Source organism: Pholis gunnellus, assembly GCF_910591455.1.
Source record: "Pholis gunnellus genome assembly, chromosome: 1".
In the NCBI taxonomy this organism is placed as follows: domain Eukaryota; kingdom Metazoa; phylum Chordata; class Actinopteri; order Perciformes; family Pholidae; genus Pholis; species Pholis gunnellus.
This window is the reverse complement of record NC_136528.1, coordinates 10,554,629-10,579,557: the sequence shown is the minus strand read 5'-3', so window position 1 is coordinate 10,579,557 and position 24,929 is coordinate 10,554,629. Positions and strand designations below refer to the sequence as shown.

General features: G+C 39.9%; 2 protein-coding genes across 2 annotated transcripts; both read right to left on the bottom strand.

Annotated features, from left to right (window-relative positions):
* Window positions 1-1,173: 1,173 nt before the first annotated feature.
* Window positions 1,174-15,770, bottom strand: bbs4 (Bardet-Biedl syndrome 4). Its single transcript, XM_079162681.1, has 16 exons — window positions 15,449-15,770; window positions 12,825-12,867; window positions 9,662-9,741; window positions 8,981-9,044; window positions 8,645-8,756; window positions 8,311-8,383; window positions 7,906-7,959; window positions 7,688-7,815; window positions 6,777-6,831; window positions 6,560-6,628; window positions 6,209-6,361; window positions 5,738-5,909; window positions 5,404-5,473; window positions 5,150-5,294; window positions 4,500-4,704; window positions 1,174-1,884 (listed from the first exon to the last, which is right to left on the bottom strand). The coding sequence occupies exons 1-16, from the start codon at window positions 15,473-15,475 to the stop codon at window positions 1,730-1,732; spliced, it is 1,605 nt and encodes a 534-aa protein (XP_079018807.1). The 5' UTR covers window positions 15,476-15,770; the 3' UTR covers window positions 1,174-1,729.
* A 433-nt stretch (window positions 15,771-16,203) lies between these two features.
* scamp2l (secretory carrier membrane protein 2, like) lies at window positions 16,204-24,298 on the bottom strand. Its single transcript, XM_079162694.1, has 9 exons — window positions 24,159-24,298; window positions 23,324-23,401; window positions 23,144-23,230; window positions 22,009-22,138; window positions 21,764-21,892; window positions 20,608-20,767; window positions 19,556-19,657; window positions 18,888-19,005; window positions 16,204-17,713 (listed from the first exon to the last, which is right to left on the bottom strand). The coding sequence occupies exons 1-9, from the start codon at window positions 24,213-24,215 to the stop codon at window positions 17,558-17,560; spliced, it is 1,017 nt and encodes a 338-aa protein (XP_079018820.1). The 5' UTR covers window positions 24,216-24,298; the 3' UTR covers window positions 16,204-17,557.
* Window positions 24,299-24,929: the final 631 nt, after the last annotated feature.

Genomic DNA, 24,929 nt, shown 5'->3' with positions numbered 1-24,929 from the left:
AATCAAATAATGTGAATAGCTTTTGATCCATAATCATCTTAAATAGTAACTCGGTCACACATCAGTCATTTTTATCTTCACAGGATTAGAAACAAAACTGCCAAAAAACAAATAATTTTAAACAAACTAAAATCTTCTGAAACATCAACAGTGGTGATTTGGATGCTCTATGTGTAATTCAAACATGTATGAACAGTGCGTGGGTATAAATCTTTCTGAAATGTGCACAAGGACAGTTTCCTTTGTTTTTCAGCAGTCTATTAGTCTCTAAACTACTAAACCAACACTCCAGTGGTTTGATATTTAAATGCCCCCAAACCTCAAATGCACAGAAAGAATCGTATCCCAGTGTATCTAGACTTCGCCAGGGGACATTTTTCATGAATAGTTTTGGTTAATATGTACAAACTGCCCCATCCACATTGTAATTCATACACATAAATAATTTCAGTGTGTGCGACCTTCAGTACAGATAATTTATGAGGTCCTATCTCTAAACCAAACCAGTTCATTCCTTGTTCAGAAGTCCCCCCCACAACCATTAGAGGACTGATAAAACATTAAGCTTGATGAGTACTTCACACATATGTGGTAATACATAAGTATGTGTTCAATATTCTCCTTGTATTGTGTGTTAAATGATGGATTGACTTTGAGCGCTCTTTACCAATTCTGTCCCCTGTTGGTTCTGTCTTCTTAACTGAATGACCTGAATATTAGAAAACACAGTAAAACATCATTAAAACTGGACTTTAATGAGATCCACCTCTTCCCAAGTTCCTAGACACTCGGGAGCTCACTCTCAAGGCTCTAGGACCTCCCAATCATCTAACCCTAACCCTAACCCTTATCCTGTGCTTAAATTAGACAAATTGTCTCATGAATGAGATTTTGAAGGGCTTTACTTTTGGAATCCTACATCAGAATGTCCCGGCCATTTCAGAGTGAGACCTTGAGGTGGTCTGCTATTAGCCTGTTCTAAAATTATTTTGTAACAATAAACCATTTTCTCTAAAATCTCATTTGAAATTAGACAAATTGTCTCATGAATGTGATTTGGAGTGAGATCATTAAAAGAAGCGACGCTGCTTTTTTCTTTTAAATTCTCTTTTTTAATATTAAATACATGACTCTATAAACATAACATTTATCCACATATAAAAGCATGTCTGACTATTTACACTCAACCCTCAAAAGGAGTCCTATCATACAAACAAGCAATATCCTGGAACTATTCATAAACATCCCTTTATGTCCTCAGATTTTAGCAGTGATTGTCGCAGCATTTCATATATTTCAGGACCGACACCCTCTCTGGAAATGTCCATTTAAGGAAGATTTATCACATGACCTTATTGCTAAGCACATCCAAATATTAACACTTGTAACTGCAGACATTAGCATTTTGTCCTTAAACTGCAACATCCAATTGGAATTGGTTTTGACATGTGCACCAAACCTGCCACATCTACATGGATTTATGAGAAACTATTGATTACCTCTGAATTTGTGAGTTCGTGTTTGGACATTCGATATTCCTGTGTAACCAAAGTGCACATTGCTATTGACCTTTTTGGTGTAAAGTACATTATTATAGGACATGAATCGTCTGTGCAGCCGGTACCTAAACCAGAATGGTTTCATGTCGAGCTATCTTAATTTGCCTCCTTAACATAATATGTGACCATATGACAAAGATATCCAGTCAGATCGTAGCTACCAAGCTAACTCATTCCTCCACCTTAGATTTCCTTTTGGAAGTTCTGGGTCTGGGATTTTCTGACTCTGCAGGTTCTGGGGAGCCAGGAGGATCAGTGGGCGGGCTGGGGGCCGTCTCCACATCCGGTTCTGGCTCGAGGGGCATGGAGGGGCCTTTGGAAGCTCCTGAAAACAACAAAAGCATGAGAGTTGATGCCAATATTGCTCAGAAAAGGTCTTAAAGTTGATCTACACATATAAAGCAGTTTGTGTGTGGTTCATTAACATAAAATCTGTAACATTACAAGGCCAGGTTGTAGGATTTAGGAGGATCTATTGGCAGCAGTGGTATATAACATTAATAAGTATATTTTCTTCAGTGTGTAATATCCTGCAACGAAGAATCTTTGTGTTTTTTCGTGACCTGAGAATGAGCTGTGTCTATCTACACAGGGAGCAGGTCCTCTTCATGGAGTTCACCATGTTGCACCTCCATGTTTCTACAGTAGCCCAGAACGGACAAACCAAACACTGGCTCTAGAGTGAGCTTTTTCACGTCGGCCACCGTAGTTCTTCTACACGCTAGACACACGGGAGACGTTTAAGATGGTTGCAATATGCAACCTCGCCGCTAGATGTCACTAAATCCTACACACTTAATACCTTTAAATGTGATTAGCTTGCTGTCCCCACGCCTTCCCCTGACATTCATCATATCCAGCAGTATAGAACCGGATTCAGACACACCGCACTTGTAGCTCATCTTGTGATGGCTACTGTGAACTTCCAGGTCAGAGTTCACCTTTAACAGAGTGGACGTGCACCAATAGAGGCAAACAGAAACACTGAAGCACTGTTTGTAAATGGTCATTATTCTTGCATGAACACATACCTTGTTTCTTACAACATCACACGAACAGACTACAAACTGTAGCATCACGGTTGTTCTGTGAAGTATTCATTCATTACCCACATGGAAACCATGACACCACATCATGTTGTGAGGCTGAGTGCGGGGGAATTGTGACCGTACGTTTTGAAAAGTTATGTACTGCGTATAACTAGATTTTCCAGTTGTGACATTCCACAGACGGGCAACTTAAACGGAGCAATTTCCTCACATTTAGAAGGTGGTGAATCATTAAGGAGTACCAGTTTGATACTTTAACAGCATATTTATAACTTTAACAACAAAGTTTGTCCCATGACTAAACAGTGACATAATACCCCCCGCTGTAACACACATGGGTGAGACGCAGGGGGCTTCTGAATGCCTGTAAGACAAGCATTGCCAGTAATAAGAGAACTTACCTTGTGACTGAGGTGGGTCATTGTTTTGCTAGTCACAAGTATAAGTCTCAAGTCTTTTCACTCAAGTCCTGAGTCAAGCACCAAATCATAAACTTTGAGTTGCGAGTCTTTAATTAAGTCATAATATGCTCTTCATCATATGTTATACCATTTTAACAACAGAGTAATAAAATATTACATTTACAAAACTCATGACTGCTTTTTAAAATGTGTATTTATTTGTGTGAAGGAACTGAATAAAGAAAAATGATCTGGGTAATTAAGTGGTAAATGGACTCGCTGGAAATGAATAGTGTTACCTTGATTCAGGGAATGAATAAATAACATACTTTTTTAATTTTTAGCTTGGGGGAACCAGTCATTGGTGTTAAACTCCAAGGCGAGTCTCAAGTTGTCAAATTTGTGACTCGAGTCCAAGTCATCACCTTTTGAAATACATTGTTTTTCTTTGTACAAATAACTTCAACCCACACTGCACTCTGTGACAGATTTCTTCACCAACCTAAACAAACTTTTCAGGGGTAACTTGATAATCTTCATCATTATAACTGATGGTATGCTGCTTAACATTAACTAACTGTACACTCACAACAAACTGGCCGTAAAACACAGGTGGTATAGTGTTAGAAAGCAGATAGTTTGCCAAAGCTGTGTAATTAAGTAAAAGGTCTGACACCGAACATGGTTTCATTGTTCTGGTGAAATATTTGTTGCTAAACAAAAGTGGTAAAAAAGCACAGCCAACAGGCTCTCTCTCTCCAGTCCACTGACACCGGGGAGCTGTAAGCCATGACGAACATTTCAGAGTAGCCTTGAATTTATTTTCTTAACTGTGTTTCATTTTTTCACGCTGCTGATTTTCTTTTGTTGCCAAGAATATATCCTGGCCAGAGGTTAGCTTCTTTTCTTTATTTTTAAATATATTCCATTTTGCCGTAGCTCGTGAATTCGATCTGCAACAGTAGTGCAGCAGGCAAGAGGCTGTGAATACAACACACACACACACACACACACACACACACACACACACACACACACACACACACACACACACACACACACACACACACACACACACACACACACACACACACACACACACACACACACACACACACACACACACACACACACACACACACACACAGGAGATATGGAATAAGTTTCCATTTAAAATGAAAAATTGGGCTTTGGTTTAATGAAGAGAGGTGGAGGCTGTGAAATTTGTCACACTGAGGGTGTAACACTGGACTTTTCTGCCGAAAAATATTATTTATGTGCTCACCTCATTTGGAGTTTGTGCTCAGAACAAACTTAAGAGACATTCAGCTTTGCGTGGTCCTGGGCGCTGGACCTCATTTCAAGCTTCACCTCAGCTCTGACACTCGACAGAGTGGCTCTGTCACACACCCAAACGTCAAACCAGAAGCTACACCGAGGTGACAGAGTATTAACCGACACTTTCTACAACCCATATTGGTCATTTGTACCTGTTGGTAGCTGGAGGTTCTTGTTGTAGCTCGCGGCAGAAGACATGGCTTGGCCCAGAGCTTGGTTAGTACCAAGGGGAGCACCAGGGGCGTTGGTGGCTGCTGCAGAGTTAGGTTTTGATTTGGAGTCCTTGCCTGGTTTGGTCCACACCAGACCCTCTGTCACCTGCAGGGCAGCACCCATCTTCTGAGCCATGTCCATTAGCTGTGAGTGAAAAGTAGACTTAGAAATACTGGAAGGAAAGACTTCAACCACTGACTTTGAGACATCAACATCAACAGGATCTTAAAGGGATAAACACCAAAGTCACACATTCACCCAAACAAAATAACCCATCGAGGCAGCGGTAGGCTAGCAACTCCTATGATCTGTGAAGTAAAACTAAAGGTGTCTGGTGGCTGGGCAACAGCTTTAGTTCCCCGTCTGAAGGGACTGTCTGACGGCAAGCTAAAGCGGTGAAAATGTTCTAAAACGTTCGATAGCGTACACTTAAACTGATGACGATTTTTGCTGCTACATTGCTTAGCTTAGGTACTTCTGTCCGCTTCTCCAAACTGAGGGCGTGCCGACGGCCTTCCACTGTAGGTAATACACCGACTATGGATAAGTAACTCATCCAAACCCACTTCCAAACTGTCCCTTTAAGTACCTCAGGATCAAATTCAAAGTTGCTATTGCTGTCTCGAAGTATGTTGACTTTCCTCTCCATCTCCTGATACTGATCCAGAGTTGCCTTCTTATCACCATGATTATAGAGGAAGATGGCAAAGTTCAGGTTGACCAGAGGGTTGGAACTGCAGGTCATTGATCATCCAGAAAGAAAAGAGACAATTATATTAAATGATTAAATTACAGACTCAGATTCAAACACACTGTACATTTAAAATAGTAAGACAGACTCACTCGTCAATTGTCGCAGCTTGTTCATACGCTCTGGTGGCATTCTCTACATCCTCTAAGTTGGTCAGAGCCACTGTTAAGAATGAGCATGAGACAGTATTTAGTTCAAGTATAAACCTGTAAAATGAAGGAGCAGACGACTGTTCATAAAGGCACATTCAGCATGTTCAATTTGTTGTATGTAGCGTGTACTTTACAAAAGGAATAGTATGTAACTCAAATGAATGCGCAACAGTAAACTGCTAAATAACCCCCTTAGCTGTTGCCTTTAGTTTTTGCCAAGAATCATCGATTTAATCAGGAATTATTTCTCTGTCTGTCTGACTCAGCACAGTACCTGCCAGTAACATGTAGAGTTCCCCCATTCGTGGGTTCAGGTTGATGGCCGCGCTGAGGAAGTGGAAGGCAGAGGCAAACTGCTGCATGGTCAGGTGAACCAGACCCAGGTTGTACAACACCTTCCAGTCAAAAGGAGACATGTAGTGGGCTCGCTTCAGGCAGCTGATGGCCTGTGGGGGAGACGAAGTTGGGAGAGAGAAGTCAAAAGGCTGACTGTTAGGAAAGTACCGTAATAATATATGACCCCAAGAAGAACCTAAGAAACAATAGATTCTGAGCAATGGTGCATTTATAATACTATAAAACAACGCAGTGTAAAATGCCTGAGCAGCGTACGCTGTGCAACTATTGCAAACGGGAAATCGCAAAATGTGAAACCAACGGTGAATGAACTTGTGGTGAACTTTTGTTTGGAGTACTGCCTTCATTGGATACTGGCGAAGACAAGCGAATAGATGGTAATACTCACGGCTACATATTTCTTTTTTCCAAAGAAGCACATGCCGATGTTGTTCCAGAGAGGAGGGCTCTCTGGCACAGCGCAGGCTGCCACTCGGTACTTGTTCATGGCCACATCAAAGTCTCCATGGGTCTGCATCATGCTGCCTGCAGCCAGGATGGCCTGGGAATAAAAACAATGATTAGAGAGGTATTAGAGGAGGATGACAGTGCTTATGATGAAAGACTGACTGTGCCACCTGACAGAGAATGACCTTTTGTTTTAACTGAACTGCTTTAAAAGAAGTTTAATGCACTGTCCTCGGGTAACAGCCAGCTATGTTTATACCAAATCCTAATGTGTGTTCAAATACCCACAAACCTTATAATTGTTGGGGTCAAAAGTGAGGGCATTTCCAAGGTGCTCGAAGGCTTTTTGGTATTTCCCAAGCTGTCGAAAACATGAAAACAGATTATTCATCAACTCCATTTTAAATGTTTCTGACACCTACAGTAAATGTCACTCTTATCTTCTAGCGCTCGTCCCTAGTGTACAAATAATTTCACTGGAAAAGGTTATTTTTAAAAAATCTACCAACCTGTAAAAACAGCAGGCCAAGAGTAGTCAAGAGTTCAGTATTCTCCGGAGAGAATCTGAATTGAGGAGGAGACAAGTAGAATGAAGAATGTCACTTTATCTATGCCTGTAATTACACGTAATGCCTGCACTTATTCTTAGGCAAACATAGTTGATATTCAGGGAATCTGCTGATTCAATCAGGGTTTGATTCAGCTTAATTGTGGAGTATTAATTATGACCTGTGGGGGATGATGTGGCTCAAAGAAAAAATAAAAATGGTAGAGGAGAGAAATTAAAGCAACATCAGTATTGGGGCACTTGATTAATTCATTTAACCCCAACAGGAGGTAGTCATAATGAGCTCTACTATTATAGACACCGATGTCATTTCGTCATTTACAGCATGACCTAATGTTTGAAAATTCAACATGTGAATATAAATGGATATGAATAACATTAATATTGAAGTGAAAGGGGCCCTGGCTTAAAATGAGGCAAAACTGGAACTTTGTGTGAGATTGAAGGAGGATCACTTATTAACATGAGCTCCAAAGACTGAAAATCCTGAGATAAACCAAGAGGGAACCCCACGGACACCATGTTTTATGGCTCTTATCTCTTTTACCATCTTAAAACAATGTTATCATGAAGATAACTGGCATGCTAAGGCTGTGTAAATATTAACAGATATCAATAAAGGTTTCTCTCATCATGTGGGTTGGATGAAAAACTTTGGTCTGGTAAACAATTCCTGAACTTAAAATGTGATAATAATAATGAATTGCTGTATATGTATATCTAAAATATAAAAAATATATATATATAGACCCGCAGTGACAGTCCATAATAACATGTACCTAGAATAAGTGGTTATTTGAAATATTTATTTCTTTAGATGTCTTCTCAGTGCTTTTTTTGAACTTGACTTACTCCACGGCCGTCCTATACACTTCGATGGCCTTGTCGGTTTCTCCAGCCAGCAGATGAACCTTCCCGAGCATCAAAAACGTCTTGTCGTGTTTATTAATCCGGAGAGCTATGTTTAGATGCTCCTCAGCCTGACGAGAGACAGAAGATCCAAATGATCGAATCACCCGGGAAGGAGTACAGTTTGTGCTGTCTAGCATCTGTAAAAACGGCATACTCACATGTTTGAAGTCTTTGATGAAGAAATAGCACAACCCCAGATTATGACTGATCTCCTGGGGTGAGAAAATGTCAGATTATACGGGGCTTGATAAAGGCTTCGATGAATTAAATTTACAAATATAAAAGCTATTTGAGACAACAGCTCTGTGGAATACAAACTACAGTGTTACTGACGGCAGTATTACAGGGGGCAGTTTCATAGTAATCTGGTGGTGCAACCATGAAGTTCTTTTGTTTTCTGTTAATTGTTGCATGAAAAGACGTTCGGTCTGTCTAAATTTCTGGAGATTTTGTTGAGAGGACGTCATGCTGTGTATTTAGAGTGAAAGATGCCAGTTCCTCTTAACACACAAACGTTAAGACAAAGCAGAAACTCTAGTGCGAGAGTGTGCCTTTTCTTTTACCCAGTCTTTCTCGTTGAGCCTTGCAGCTTCATGATAGAACTCAATAGCTGCTTTGTGCTTTCCCAGGAGAAATCTACGGAAAGAATAAACAACAATAATCCATATGAGAAATGAATCAATCTTATTCACTGCACGCTGAATCGCAATCCTTACAATCCTGCAACAGTGAAAAATACTCACTGTGGGTGGCTTAACTTTTCCCTATAGTATTAAAAGTTCTGGCCATAACTGCCCTGCAGTCGGGCTGTTATGACTGATATTTCTCCCCTATGTCTGTCTTGTTAGATAATGGGGACGGGCTGATGCATCCCAGCCTTGAGGGCAGTAGACTCACAGTGATCTGGCCACTTGCTTGAGATTGTCAGTGCTGCTGGGATTCAGGATGGCACAGCTCTGAAACAGCTCCAGGGAGGGTTGGATCTGGCCCTCAAGACGCATGATTAGTGCTGTGGCAAGAAATTAAAACACAAAAAAAAGAGGATCTTCATCTACTTGACGAAGTAAAAAAAAAGAAAAAAAAAGCACATTAAAAAGAATCAAAGGCACAGCATGGGGTCCGAAGACTAGATTTTTGGGGAACTAAATGATGCATTGAGGAGCTTCATTTGATCTAGCTCTTAATTAACGTCATACAGTGTGGGAGGAAAAAGTTACAATTTAAACTACTTACCTTGAACATATATGGCATATTCACACATTCCATTAGTCTCCTGCAGTTGTTCTTTGATGATCGCCTACACGGAGACAGAACAGGAGACGATTTCTACAACGGGAATGGATGTTGCTCTGCGCCAACAATACGGTTTCCTGAAGAGGCCACTTCTTCTATGGTTGTGCATGTGCATCCCTGTGACTGGCCGAGTCATATCAATCACCACACCCCTCTGATCTATAGCGCGCCTCATCCGGCTCTTTTGCACTGCTGCGCATACATGAACCAAAATAGCAGGTGTGCATAGAGACGCCCACACGGTCCTTTTGCCCAAGAATTCGCTTTAACAAAAGGACGCCCTCGTCGCTGCGCTGGCACAATTAAAACAGGGCCTTGACAGTGAGGAGGGCATCTCTTATGAAGAGAAAGTGAGAAGGAGGAATTCAGTGATATATTTTACAAGTACTGTACAGGTACTCAGAGCTTTCATTAAGTACCTGCCGGTTTCATCTGGGAATACACAGGTCAATGCAGGGAATTAGCCCGTAATAAAGTAGAGTGTTAGACAGAACCCTGTACATGCCAGGCATTCATTATCTTCATTACTTTTTTTAAAGGTCAATCAGATCAAAACTGAACACGGACATGGGTCAATGGTAGACCAAACCATAGGGAGAATGGGGGATGATGGTACTTTACCTTGCAGGTATCATAGTCCTTACGGATGTAGTGCTGGTGGATCAGCCAGTTTCTCCTCTCCACAATGGGAAGCTCTGGAGCTGGAAGCAAGAAGAGGAACAAACTGAGGGAAACGTTTCAGCTCATTCCCCTTTACTGTTCAGATGTCTTATTTAGTTGATGGCTGAATGATTAATCCTGAAAGCTCCCTCCTTTCGCAGTCATTAGTACGTCTCTGATCTGAGAGTTTAACACAGATGTAACACGTCAACCTAAATCCACAGGCTGAGTTCAAGTCAATTCACCGAGCACACTGCAGCTTGTTCGCAAACAGATAGCTCAGACTATCTAAAGTTAACGTATATTTGGACTATTCATGTTTAATTGAGTCTTTTCTTTAATTTGGCAGTTGAACAAATAATCATGAAAGCCCCCCCCCCCCCTCTGCAGTCACCAGCATGTCTTTGATCCGACAGCAACATCGACGTTAACGCTTCATCCAAAAGCCCGCGAGCTAAACGGTAATCACTTCACCATTCACGCTGTAAATGTCACCTTGTAAGCAAGTTTTTCGTTCCTGCTTTTTGTCTCTGGCAAGTTGAGATATTTCCCAGTTGCCAGGGCAACAATGTATCTCGCACGCCAGGTGCTTGTGACAGAACAGAGAAGGTATGGGGAGGAATGAGCAGCACAATACAAAGCCGGCTTTACAAAGGGTTAGGTGACCCCAAGAACACAACCACAATGCTCCGAGTCTTCTTCCCAGCGGAGGACAACATTTCATTTCACAAGGAGCCAAACGTAATTCCAATTCATGCAAGTTTTTATTCTGGTAATCCTGCTATCTTACACCTACTACCTACCCCTGAGGCTAAAAATAGGATTCAACGCACTGTGGAAAGAAGTGCTGGGCTTTGAGTCTGGGGGGGGGGGGGGGAGCGGGGGTATCGTTAATGAACCGCCTGGGTAAAAAAATAAAAATACAGTGTGAATTACACCAAAGCTTCCTTCTGTTTGTATCCGTCAGCGCTTCAAGCAGTGCGCTGTTGATTTGCCGCTAGAACTGGAGCCTCTTACAACAACTTCAGAGAAATCCTCTCCATCGGCGAGTGTGAAACTGCATGGGTTTCACACGTTTGCCCCGTCAAGATTCGTAGTGGCCCTATTTGTAGCACCCTAATCCGCTTTCTTCCTGCTGAGACAGCAATAATATTCTTGTCTCTGGGTTTCAGATGGGGCCCTGTGGCGCTCCAGAGTCCACATACACAAAGCAGGGCGTCTTTCGGTGGAGGAGAGATGGGATACGTGTGCGACATCCATTCCTGTAACTACTGTATACTAGAATGGTAGAAAGGAGCAGAGAAGAAAAGCGCAGCATGAGGTCCCCTAAATATAATTCAGTGAAAAACTCCATCCCAAACATGGAGGGATTCTCTCATTGTTATATTTGATCTGACTAATGCTAAGACAGATTTGGCTTCCATGTGCTCCAAGCATCTGTTAAAAGGGGATAAGAGCAGAGGAGAGGCATGCTGAGATCAAAAGACACATGGGGAGAATGTAATGAAAAATACGATGAATTTTTCTTTGGAAGTTTCACCACGAAAACTTTTAAAAACCCCTCGGTCTTGTCAAGTAATTTATTCTCATATTCATCTGCCTACACTTTTTCTTCCAAGGAATTTGACAGAAATCCAAGCAGACTGCAGCACTAACACTTGATTCTGTAAAATTTAAACATGCTGACCTGGATACTGGGGACCTTATGCCATTAGTATTTGTTGTTGTTGCTGGTTTAAAAGAAACATGGGCATGCTCACAAGACTCATAACACCTCACGAGTCTTACACTCTAAGAATGAAGTAACTGCATTGCATAAAATACCGTAAAAGCACATCACGTACTCGTGCATAACATATTTCATTTTATGTGTGCAAAATATATCCCCAATTACATTTCAGTATGGTAATTATAGAACTAGTATGAAATCAGACGGTTTTGAAGACAATTTAACTGAGATTCGTGGATTTCTATTTGATTATTTTCACTTCCTGCTCATATTCGGACCAAATGTCATCATCCAATCTTTTGTATTGTAAACGTCAGACACGCGATAAACTGTGATAACTCAATTATTTCACACGTCAACATGCTTTATACGTGTTATATCACTAATAAATGTATATATGTATATATATAGACCTATTCAACACATGATGAAGTCACAATTTGTTTTTGAAGTTACTGTATGTTCCAGTTTTCTTTTCTGAGGTCTATGCCCATGTGTGAAGTAAACTCAATTTTATCTATTTGGCTCAAAATAAAATTTTAGCTTGAAGGGTATTTACAATCTGCACAGCATACAACACCCTCCGTCCTTAGATGTGTATGTGTGGAACGGTTTCACAGTTTTATACTGAAGTTCTTACTTACACTGTACACTGCATTCTATTGAATGGTTTTTCCGAACATTGAGCTCTTAATGGTGGATTTCTTTTGTAATATTTGCATATTAGAGTTATAAACAGAATTAAAAAAGGGAGTTTTTGACTTAATTATGGAGCTTTTTCTTCACTTATACAAAACTGTACACTTCTAATACATTAACCAATTCAATTCTAATCTTTATTTTCTGTTTTTATGATTTCTGTCATCTTTCTTTATACTAATGTACTCAGGGTTTTGATCTGATTCGTCTCCGCAAACTACATGAAGCACACCACAGTAAGCCTGCATGGCATGTGAAAGATCAGTGCAAATACAATACATAACAAGTACTAAATTGCTCTCAAAGGACTTGCATTCTCAGCAGTGCTGGTGACAAATACAAAATATTGTAAAACAAAACAAAAAAGCTTAACCGTGAGCAACAGCCTAATTGGACATTAAGCCACAATTACGATGACAAAATCTCCAGATATAATATATGATCAACAAACGTTTTCCACACAGAGAAATATCTGGAACACGGCTCATCTGCATTCTGTACAAACAGCTTCTTCCTTCTAGGGACGAAGGATAGAAGGGTGAGGGTGACCTCTGCAGGACGATTAGTTCCAAACTCACTCTAGTAGCATCCTTCACCAGTTACAGACTAATCGAAATCAATATAATGGCTGACGTAACAGGAATTGTGTAAATCATTTTACAAGATGACTTGCAAATGTCAACTGTCTTGCTGTACCTTTAGGTGCCCGTCGTTTCTTGGCTTCAGTGGCAACTGGGAGCTGAAATGTATGAAATACAACACAAACGAATAAGTAACAATCCATACATTACTTAGCAAAATACACTGTACACCATCTATCGGTGTTATCCATGAGCAGCAGGTATGGTGGCCACACCAAAATAGATTTTCCCCGGTCAAAAACAGAGTTTTTATACTGTCTCCTGTTAAAAGGCGGAGAATACAGGTCAAAGTTATGAGCCTGCGACTGTTCTGCCGTTGCACGTTGTGCATTATTTCCGGCTTAGGGGCTGCAAATGCTAAAGAGTTTAGTGCCAGCTGTGAGGCAACTGATTCTAAATTGTATCTGGTCCGTGCTTAACAAACACACAAAAAGGTTTACTAAATTATACTGACTTACGTGTCGTGGGTCGTGGTTTCTGACTGGTGCAAAAGCCACTCCCACCGCCACACACTTCCAGTAGATGTTGTGAGAAACACTCATTTATGTATGTTATAGTTTTTAAATAAGTTTGAAGAGTCCCATCTAAATCCCTCTGCCACTGTAGTCAGAATTTTGACTACAGTGGCCTCCTGCACAAAATGCCTTTTACTCACCAGATAAAGGTTTGTTGGAAGAACAAAAGATTGCTTAGAAGTGTGTTGCCATGACTAGGAAATATTGGATATTCTAATTTCAACATTACATTTTTATCAGAATTTACTTTAGTGAAATCTGAGTTTACAGTATTAAGATTTTTGAATTAGGTTGCTTGTTCCCATTTTTAAAAGAGTAGAGGGTCACAGATTGAAAGCTTTACAAATGAACACTTAGCCACTGCAAAGACTGTATCACAAGGTGACTACCAGTGGTGGGAGAAGTACTCAGAGCTTTTAATCAAGTAAAAGTAGCAGTTAAGGATATAGTAGTCAGTAAAAAACTCCAAATCCTGCATTCAAAATGTTACTAAAATAGATACTGAACACGTCCACATGTCTTCTGAGCTGTAAACTAAATGACATGACTGTACAGTGATGAAAACAAACCAATGCTGGTGTCAATATTGACATTTATCACCAACTTCACAAAAATATTTTCATGGTTTGAAAATGACTCAACACGCCCGTTTTAAATCAGCCCTCTCACACATCCATCACATTGATGCTTTCACTGTTATGCTGGATTTTGAATGCAGGACTTTTACTAGTAACACTGCGGTATTACTTGCAACACTGTGGTATTACTTGTAACACTGTGGTATTACTTGTAACACTGTGGTATTACTTGTAACACTGATATTAACTGTGGTATTACTAGTAACACTGCGGTATTACTTGCAACACTGTGGTATTACTTGTAACACTGTGGTATTACTTGTAACACTGTGGTATTACTTGTAACACTGATATTAACTGTGGTATTACTAGTAACACTGCGGTATTACTTGCAACACTGCGGTATTACTTGTAACACTGTGGTATTACTTGTAACACTGTGGTATTACTTGTAACACTGATATTAACTGTGGTATTACTAGTAACACTGTGGTATTACTTGCAACACTGTGGTATTACTTGTAACACTGATATTAACTGTGGTATTACTAGTAACACTGTGGTATTACTTGCAACACTGTGGTATTACTTGTAACACTGATATTAACTGTGGTATTACTTGCAACACTGCGGTATGACTTGCAACACTGCGGTATTACTTGTAACACTGCGGTATTACTTGTAACACTGCGGTATTACTTGTAACACTGATATTAACTGTGGTATTACTTGCAACACTGCGGTATGACTTGCAACACTGCGGTATTACTTGCAACACTGCCGTATGACTTGCAACACTGTGGTATTGCTAACACTGCGGTATTACTTGTAACACTGTGGCATTACTTGTAACACTGGTATTAACTGTGGTATTACTTGTAACACTGTGGTATTTCTACTTTTACATCAGTACAAGATCTCAGTACTTCTTCCATCTCCGGCAAGATGTAAAAAGGAAAATAATAATTCTAATAATAATTCTAATAATGATTCTAATAATAATTCATAATTCTTTTTTCCCATAATTGGCTCACTTGAGTACTGCTTACTAAAGTGGCGACGTTTAGTTCATTAACAATCTCTTTATGTCACCACTTCTCCAAACGCAAGACGGTTTAGCCATGACAACTCAAGTATTTAAAGCCAGCCTCAGTAACGTTGGTGCAGATCTGGACGGTTAATAACGTTATATAACCTTGTGTTTACAGTATAACGCGTGGGCGAACGATCGTCAACATCGCACTGTAACGTTATAACGTTACCTACGCATGTCACCTTACTGCAGCCACAGTTAGCCGTTAGCTCTCAGGTGGTATAGCTTGCCCTTGGATGAGTGAGATTAAAGACGGAATGAGAGGCACGTTATAGCTGCAGGTTAATCAACTTAGCTCTGATTTAGAAGCGGGTTAGCCAAGCAGCTAGCATTCAAATGAACGAGCGTTACTACGAACGTTATTTATACCTATATATATATATATATATATATTATTTATAACTGAGGCAGTGCCACACTATCACCTCACCAAGAGGCGTGTTTATGTTTACTCAAAGAAAACGGGTTAACTAGCTTCGGTTTCTGCACTCACCGCCGTGGCTGTCTCCTCGTCCGCCATCTTGGGATGATCACAACATTAGAAGCTGTTGCCATGGATACAACAGTGGAATGCGGAGGAGTAGCTGGTTAGGATTTATGAATGATGATTTTACTCCGTGTGTGTCACCGACCTCACCAGCCTCCACCAACACAATAGGACAAATTATATCATAAACACCATACGCTGAAAATCGGGTCTATCCATGAATGTATTAAAAGTGCTTAAAGGGCAAAACAATTACTTTCCACCACAGCAAAAACAAAACCAGCCTTCTTCTTTAACGTATTGTATCAAAGCAGGACTTTTCAGCTGCAAATTAGATAAACAAAACTGTAAAGTATTTCAGACAATGTCCTACTCCATATATCGCCTGCCATTTACATCATGGCACACAGTAGATTCAGTATTCTTTACACACCTACTGAGACATTAAAATGACAGTTTATTCAATGTTAAGACTGAGAAACAATTTCCAGCAAATACCCCTCCAGTAATTTATATTTTTAAATTAGTCACCAATATGTACAACACACCTTAATACACATTCTGATCATCGAGGGGAAACTTCACCATAAAAACTACTTTCTCTATCAAGACACAAAAAAGAAAAGTCGGACAAAACACTGAACCTTGTGCTTAACTCCCCACACAGGAATTGGTGGGTTACAACAGCTTAAAAGGCACTGAGGTTACACCTAAACAACGTGATTCAGTGTTACAGTAAGGAAAGATCAGAATTGCACAGCTTACATGTATATATATATATTCACAAGTAAAAATGTCAATACCCAACAACAAGTAGGTAGAAAGCAGCGAGAAAATACAAATTAACTGTCTATTCAGTAACAGGTGACATGTCTGCAGTATAATTACTATGGATAATATACAGATAAATGTGTTCTTTCTGCTCGTTAATACACTTCACTAAGTACTGCAAATACACCTACATTCTATACTCTATGTCAGTAACTTTACATTAACAAACCTGAACCCCGTCTTTCATTTGAACCGCAGCAAGGCTCCACACTATGCCAGAACACATACTGGTATTCCTCACAACGCAACATGAACTAAAATGTGCCATCCCAGTTAAACCATATCTTCAATTTGCCCTAAGAGGAGCTTTTCGTCACACTTCATCTAAATCCGTACACTGATTAAAACAGTAGAAAGAAAAACCTTCATCCCCGTCACCTTCATTAATCATCATCCTATACAGTATTGTACACATGAAAAAAGATTTAGAGCGAAAATAAAACAGCAGCTGTGTTCACCGGTAGTGTAAGATGGATGCATCTCATTTTACAGATCATCCAGTGGTGTAATATAAAGTTGACTTTACGTGTTAAACTTGTTTATAAGGCAGAATGACATAACCCGTACCGCTCTACATCCTGCTGTCATGACACAAATATGTATTCATAAATTAAGTGGAACCATCATTCCATGACGGTGAAACATTCTCATGTCAAGTGTGCTTTTTAGATAATCCCGACTCCTCCCAGTGTTTATTTATGAGGCCCCAGCATGTTAGATGGTAAAATCCTCATAATTCCCGCCAGCGTACTTAACAGTGAAGGGATTTAAATAAATGTACTTTATCACTAAACTCCAGCCCTGTTCAGTGGTGCACCGTACATCTTTAGTCGACCACGTTAAATGTATTCTAGTTAGTTATATTGTGATGAGGGGTTGCCAATTTATTTTCGTAATACCCACACTGCCTCCTTCTTTGCCTTGTTTGATTCAACCTCAGTTTTCTGTCTCCTTCCTACATGTCCTAGAACATATTTATGATAGCAGGAATCTTGCTGCATACTGATGAGGGTGGTAAAGAGTTCAATAACAAGAGACATATGCAAGTCATTGCATGCTCGTATAAGACCTCTAGCTTGTCTTCTGTATGTTTAAACAGTAAGTGGAAAAAGTGGACACTTCACTATGTTCTTGTAGCGAGAACAATTTCCCTCAAAAGTTACGTTTTTTTCCCTCATAAATAGGTCAAACCCTGATCCCCTAGCCACAAGGAGGTATGTTGGGACATGGCTATGTTGGTCAGAGAAGAGACTAGCCTGAGGCACGAAGCATGTGAGAAACAGTCTAATCTCCCTGGCTCCTGCCAAAGGCTCCTTGGGCAGCGGAGGTGGCAGCACTGGTTGCAGCAGTCTGGACTGTTGGGTTGGTCAGGACCCCGTGGGAGAACTCGTGCTGGGCCTTGGTGAAGCTGGCACCAGTGTTTCTGTACTTAGCGTGGACCTGGGGACATAAGAAAGAGGGTGAGAGGTTTAATTTTGATTGGAATAATCTTTTTTCTTTTTCTGAGAGGTGTTACCTCTTCACACTGCGTCACATTTTCTCATATTAAGTCAACCTTCAATCAAACTGAAGACAAACTGCTTTAATTGAACTGTATGCTGATTTAATGGATTTATTATCGGTTTAGTTTTAGTTTTGTTATGCAATCCTGTTTTTGTTAGTCTGTGTTTTATAATTTTGTATCTGTGTCTATAGAACCCCCTCGAAAATGAGATGCAACATGTTAACGGGCTATCCTTTCAATAAATTCAAATGTGTTTATTAGTTAAGAGGATATCTCAAAACTAAAGAATTGTCAGTGAAATTTAGAAGAAAGTTTAGGATGTTTTTTTCTAGCCATTTCCTCATCAACTATAAAACATCTATAATCATCTTTAGGATTAAAATATCAAATGTCTAGGATTGTGCAATTCTGTAGGAGGTATGTGCTCTCTGACTGCTTCCTAGTTGCAGTTTGGATTTTTAGCAGGTTCGTATAGCAAAAGCAGATATTTGCAGATGATAATGAAGGACAACATGGTCTTCAGAGTCCACATGCTCGCTGTTAAAATAAAATGTCTTTATATCATGTTTAAAAAAACAATCACAGTTGTATTTTTAGTTATGTTGTATTCTCTATCTACTGTTATGTGGCACGTTTTGGGTAACTTGTTTGTAGACTGATCTGCTTAGAGTGTTTCTGAACCTTTATAACCTTTCAACAGCTTCTAAATCTCCATATTCCCTCTGTTGTCCTTTCATTGCAGCTGCATTTCCAGTTTTTGTCACCACCATTTTTAGTTTCCCTTGCTATGTTGCTCTCTTTGATCTGCATGCGCCGTCACTGAGTTGGAGCAAAAACAAACAATATAAAGCCACAGTGGGAATACCCACATTTACATGTTCGGCTTTCTATTTTACTCTATTAATTATAAGGCACTGGCGTCTCTAATTTGACAGCAAACATACAGGATGTAATTTCCTTTAAAATAACGAAATAAGCGTTCTGTAACCTAGCCATGGTATATTCAATTTGACTGGTTAATAATGAAATAGTAACCAGATTATCTACAAAGTAAACACTATAGCATGGTTCAGTATTCCCTTTGGTGAAGGGAAGTTTCCATTAGCGTACCATTTTCAGTAGAATCACAGCCAGGACAGAGTTCACAGTGAAGAATCCGGCCACCACCATCATAACCACAGCCACAGCCAGGTTTGTGCCAATCATGCTGATGGATGCGATCCAGCCACTGTCAACAACAGAGACAACAAATGGCCATGTGTCATTTTCTCGACAATGAGCGTGTACTGTACAGTATACAACAGAATATCCTGCCATTAAAAAAACAGTATGAAAATGACTGAACTAAAGCAAAATGAGGGATGTACCTAACCTTCCCCAGTGACCAATGGAAAAGCATGAAGCTTGAAACAGTGAATGATGGAAAACTGAAAAGCCTCATATTACATGATATAGAAAAGAAACCCAAAGAGAAAAGTTCCACACACTTACAAAGCAGCGACCCAGACAAGTTAGGGCAGCTGGAATCTGTCAAAGAGATGCAAGAGAGGAGATACAGGGCAAGAACACACACACACACACAATCACAAAGGCGTGAATGAGGAAACACATGAACCCATGCATACCCCCATTTACTATGAATCTACCCAAAGCACACTCATTCTCACTCATGAAATCAGAAACCTCTGGTTAGCAATGAAAAACTGTCATTTACACCACACTATCACTCTCACCCAACATGCAGATGATTATTGGGTTAACAAAAGGTTTCCACTGACCTGTTTCCCCAATTGGGGATCCCAACAGTCTGGATGATGTACACGGCCACTTGGAAGAAAAAGACAAAGAAGAAGAAAAAGAAGCTGAAGGAGCTGTCGGACCTAGAGAGGGAAATCAGAAACACAAGGAAATGTTATTAATGGTTATTTAGTATTTAAGAGGTTTGTTAGCTGTCAGACTATAAAATAAAGAGGTTACGCTTAAAAGAAAAGACATTCAAGTGCACAAGTCACAAAAATGATCAAGAGAGCTTCTACAATTTGTAGCCTCCAATTAAAGACTTGATACAACTAAATGATGATGATAAAAACAAACTGTAAATAAACTTTATTTTGACCAAGATATGTATTATAATATATATTTATTTTCAGTAATCATTCTTCACACAGAACAATTTTTTTTCTTTTTTTCGTTTGTTTTTAATTTTGTTTTGTTTTTTGTAAGAAATTAATGAACAACTTTTTTTATTGATTGTATTTGAGCTTTACGACTCTGCCATGACCTGCAGATATACCTCTATTCATTTTTCTGAGCATATTCAATCTTTGAATCATATCTCACTGCCCGATGTTATTTGGTGTATAAGAAAATATTAATAAATAGATCACAAGTAAACTTAATTTAGTGGACATTACTCCAATTGTTCAAGGTATTTTTGGAGTCCAGTGAAGGTGTAAATGCTGTTTCAGATGTTTCTTTTCTCACAAAAGTACAAGTCTTGCAGAAACCACCTCTTTTCGGTATTAAAAGAAAAATCTAATTAAAGCACTGTAAAGCTGGAAGCAAGAAAAAAATCTGATAGGAGCATTTTCTATTATGTTTGATGGAGTACAGAGCGGCTCCAATATACTTCCTCTAACCCCTCTGGCTGAGTTGGAAGGTGAGGGTGTTCATAAAGTTTTAGTAAAGTAAAAAATGAAAAGCCCTGCTAACTCCTTCTACTCCATGTGTCCCTATTTCTACTGCTCGTACAACAAAACAGTTACATCCTGTGAGTCACACAAATCAAAGAATACCTAATCTAAATTACAAGACCAGCGAAACAGTGTACCTGAAGGCCTTGTAGACGGGCCTGTACCAGCAGACGAAGGCCACGGGGGTGAAGAGGATGAACCAGACGATGGACAGGCCGAAGTCAACGCCGTACTTGGCGTCTGCAGTGAAGTAAGCCAGGCAGGCCAGCACGTTGAGGAAGAGGGTGGCACTGTGGACTGGGGAGACACACGGGAAACCAATGAGCCATCAAAGACATCCGCCTCAGGACAAAGTCTGCTTTTGAATTGCTAAAAAATACAGTTGTGAGTATTTTTCGAGTGAACCATCTTTGGTGCCCTTTCAGAGGAATTAATAGGCATGAGTGATGTTTTCAGTAAACCCTTAAAAAGGTATACTTCACCCACCAAAATGAACATTTGTTTGTCAATTACTTATCCGGCGTTACCTTGAATTCTTGAAGAAAACGTTGTTTTTCTCGCATTCCTCCACGGCGAATTGAGAATCAAAAACGGAGATAAGTCTTGATGAATTGAAGTAAATGGGGGCTACGAAGATGCACGACTGGATAAATGAGTCTTGGATTATAATGCAGGAGTTGTGTCAGAGTTTGTAAACGGATGTTTTGATACAGTTCTATTCCTATTAAACGTGGCCCTAATTTTAAAAAAATCATCAAGACTTTTCTACATTTTTGGATTCTTCGTTCACGATATACGACATATTCCTTTGATCAATATTACGTGTGACGGATATTAATGACATGAAGGGTATGTGATGGGTGAAAGGGTTTGGCACTGGCGGTCTTGTTGACTGCACCCTGACTGAGGGATTTCAAAAGGAGTACAACTGAAGTGAATGAATGCATGTTCCACTTCACATTCTGAGAAACCTCAAAATCGTATTTAGTTAAAAATGTCATCATATAATGAAAAAGCCACCAAAGAGCCACCACAGTACGTTTAGGATTCAGGTAATTGTGATGTTAGATATCAACATTCGGTCAGAGTTGTCAGATGGCCTATTGATTAATCAATATCGTGCAGAAAACTAGGAATATTATGAATAAATCATGATGCCAGCCCTACAATGAGATGGTATGGTTGACATCTGACGGTTTGGTATGTTAACAAGTCTATGTTATGGGTCAATGACTCTGTCATGTATGGAAGAACAGCAGGTATGAAGCAAATACTGCGCGCAGGGCTACGTACACATCCAGAGGTAGTACATTCTCCTGCAGATCCTGCGGTACTCCTCAGGGATGTCCCCCTCAAAGTCCTGATAGAAGCAGGGCTTCACAGGGGAGAACGAGGGAAGAGGTGGCCAGTTGTTCTCTTTAGCTGACAGACACACACACACAAAAAAAAGATGGATTAACATTGCGAGTGTGGTGTCGATTTGTATTGTTTGTGTACACAACACAAGTTTACATGCAGCTTCTAAAACATCTCGTTACCACCACTGTTGAGAGCTCTGCCTGCGCTCCTCTTCTGTAGCTCCTGCTCCTTCCGCTCCAGCTCAGCTGCTTTCTTCTCCAGCTCCTCCTGCTGTTTGATCAGGCTAGCCTGGCCGGCAGCTGCATTTGCCTGGTGGGTGATGGAAGAGCTGCACTCTCAACGCGGTGTGTAATACTGTCACTGCGTCACATTTACCTGCTTGTGATGCAAAATTCATACAGGCAACGCTCCACACCTAATGTGTAAGACACCAGCTCCTGAGGACCAGATGATGTCCTGATCCGAAGTACTGACTCACTACTATTGCCCTGATCGATATATTGATACTAAAACCAGGGGATACTCTAAACCAATATAGGCTTATTACAGATATATTGTGTTTGCAAATATGGTGGCAGATAAGTGACGAGATGTTGCACCAGAGTCAATTGACAAGTTGTTTTTTCAATTGACAAGTTGTTTTTTATTTCATAAAATAACATATATGTACATATAATGTGTTTGTATGATATGATGCAGTACTATACTACTAATATGGCCAGTAGTATAACGAAATATGTAAATTTGGGTTCACCTGAACTACAACATTGTAATGTGCCTACATGTATTAAGAAGTGACAAAAACATAATAATGTTTTATAACAATAGAACACTTTAAAAGGAGCCATCCTGCATAATGAGTAATTTTACCTTTGATACTTTAAGTCCATTTTACTGATAATACTTCTGTACTTTTACTTGAGTAACATTTATAATTCAGGACTCTTATTTAGAGTATTTTACAGTATGCTATTTCTACTTCAGAAAAGGATCTGAATACTTCTTCCACCATCGCATTTATGTGTTTATGTGATAAAGAAAACCTATATCAGCCTATGTCTTGTTATGTTTTTATACACTTTCAAATATTGATCAGTATCAGCCTCAAATAACCCTTACTGGTCACGAATCAGTCATTCACTCAAAACACTAGCGTATTATTGTCCTCATCTATTGTTTTGGATATTCAAAGCCACGGTCAACCACCAAACACAGATGCACTCTCGTTAGTTGACGTATAAAATGGCTGAAATGTGATTTCACACCAGCTCATTTAATGTCCTTTACTTGTGAACGTGTGTGTGTCTGACTCACCTGTGCGCTCTGCTCCACTGAGGTCTGCAGGATGGCGGGTTGAGAGGAGGCTTCAGAGATGGGGATGGTCTTGCCAGTGTGGGTTTCCTGTGAAACGAGTGAAGCAATATTGCATTTTAAATACGTAAACAGAACTATACATCACATCGAGTAGTTTGATTAAAAACAAGAGCAACAAACCATTTCAGTTGCAGAGAATGGGTTGAACTCCCCAGCATTTTCAGAGGCTCTGCTGGTGGCTTGTGTGATTGACGGATCCTGGGGGAAAAAAGGAGAATACCTTTGTGTTGTGTATTTTTTGGTGAAGCCATGACCCTTCACTTATTTGGTGCCATGTGTGGGCGAAGCAATGTCCCAACCAGTACAGGAAGAGCACTCATTTGTCTCACAAGACATCAGCTATTAATAGACTCTTGGCCCTAGTCCACATCTGTCTCAGGTAAAACACAAGTTCTTAGGTTTTTTCGTAGGTTTAAGCAAAACGGTGTTTTTTTCCTTTAAGTAAATAAGACACAAAGAGACAAGCTCACCTATTACCATTACTCCCTTGAGCTATTACATCTGAAAACACCCGGATGTGATAACTAGAAAAACACCATATAAAGATGCGATAAACCTACAAAGTGCGCCATTAAATCCCATATTTCCCCTTGAGGTTCTGGTTTACAAAATCTACCATTAATGGCGTGTTGAAGAGGAGTCACACTTGATGGCTGAATATCGGAAGGCACCTGTTCGTGTGTCTGCTCACCTGCGCAGGTGAGTGAACCTAATAGCCCACGTACAGCGTAAACGCACTGTTTTACAGACGCATTTTAAATAAATACTCTGTACTTGGAGTACACTACATCATACTTTATAAAAGTGACGTTTCTTAGCCAGGAAATGCAGAGGCCAAACCCAGCAACCAACCAAACAGGTTTGTGTTACAGCATTTCTCTTTCAGCCTTCACTATTCGCGAAAACAGCGTCTTCGAAACTTCGCACACAGAAGAGGACGAAACGACAGCCTCACCTGGAAGGGATTTGTGTCCACTGGGTCCACGAAGGGGTTGCTGTCTAATCCTGACATTGTAGAGAAAAGTTTATTCTTGTGTATAATAAACAACAAGCTCCCTTCTCCCCGGCGGCTGCTGCTCCTGCTCCTGCTGATGGTGCTGGTGCTTCTGGTGACACGCTGGGCCTCTGCGCATGCGTCGCTCGAAAGGTGGCCGGCGTCACCAGGAGGCTGTCCCCAAAGCCGTTTCTGATCAATTAACATGTAGTAGGTCTACCTTTATTTTTTGAAAGAAATAATTGGCACGTAAACGATTAAACAAACCTGGGTAGGAGGTCACTTTACATAAGAAAATTAGAAGTTTATATGATAGACATGCCCTTTTATAGGTTGTTTTATTGATGCGAATCAAATGTATTTATGTTGTATTGTTTGTCACTTTCATGCCACGTAGCTGCTTATGTCATGTGGTTGACTTCTAGCCAGTGGTGAAAGAAGTACTCAGATCATTTACTAATGTAAAAATAGCAATACTACAGTGTAACATATGTTACAAGTAAAAGTCTTGCATCTACATAATAGCCTACTTTAAGTATCAAAATTGAAAGGAATCAATTTACGTCTCATTTCAGAATAATACATATTTCATCACTGGATTAGAATAAATTGATGCAGCTTAACCTACATCATAATTCATTAGTTGATTTTGTATTTTGTATAGATGCTCTAAACCAGCAAAGTATGTAGTTGAGTAGAATAAACAAAGTACCATTAAATGGAAATACTGAC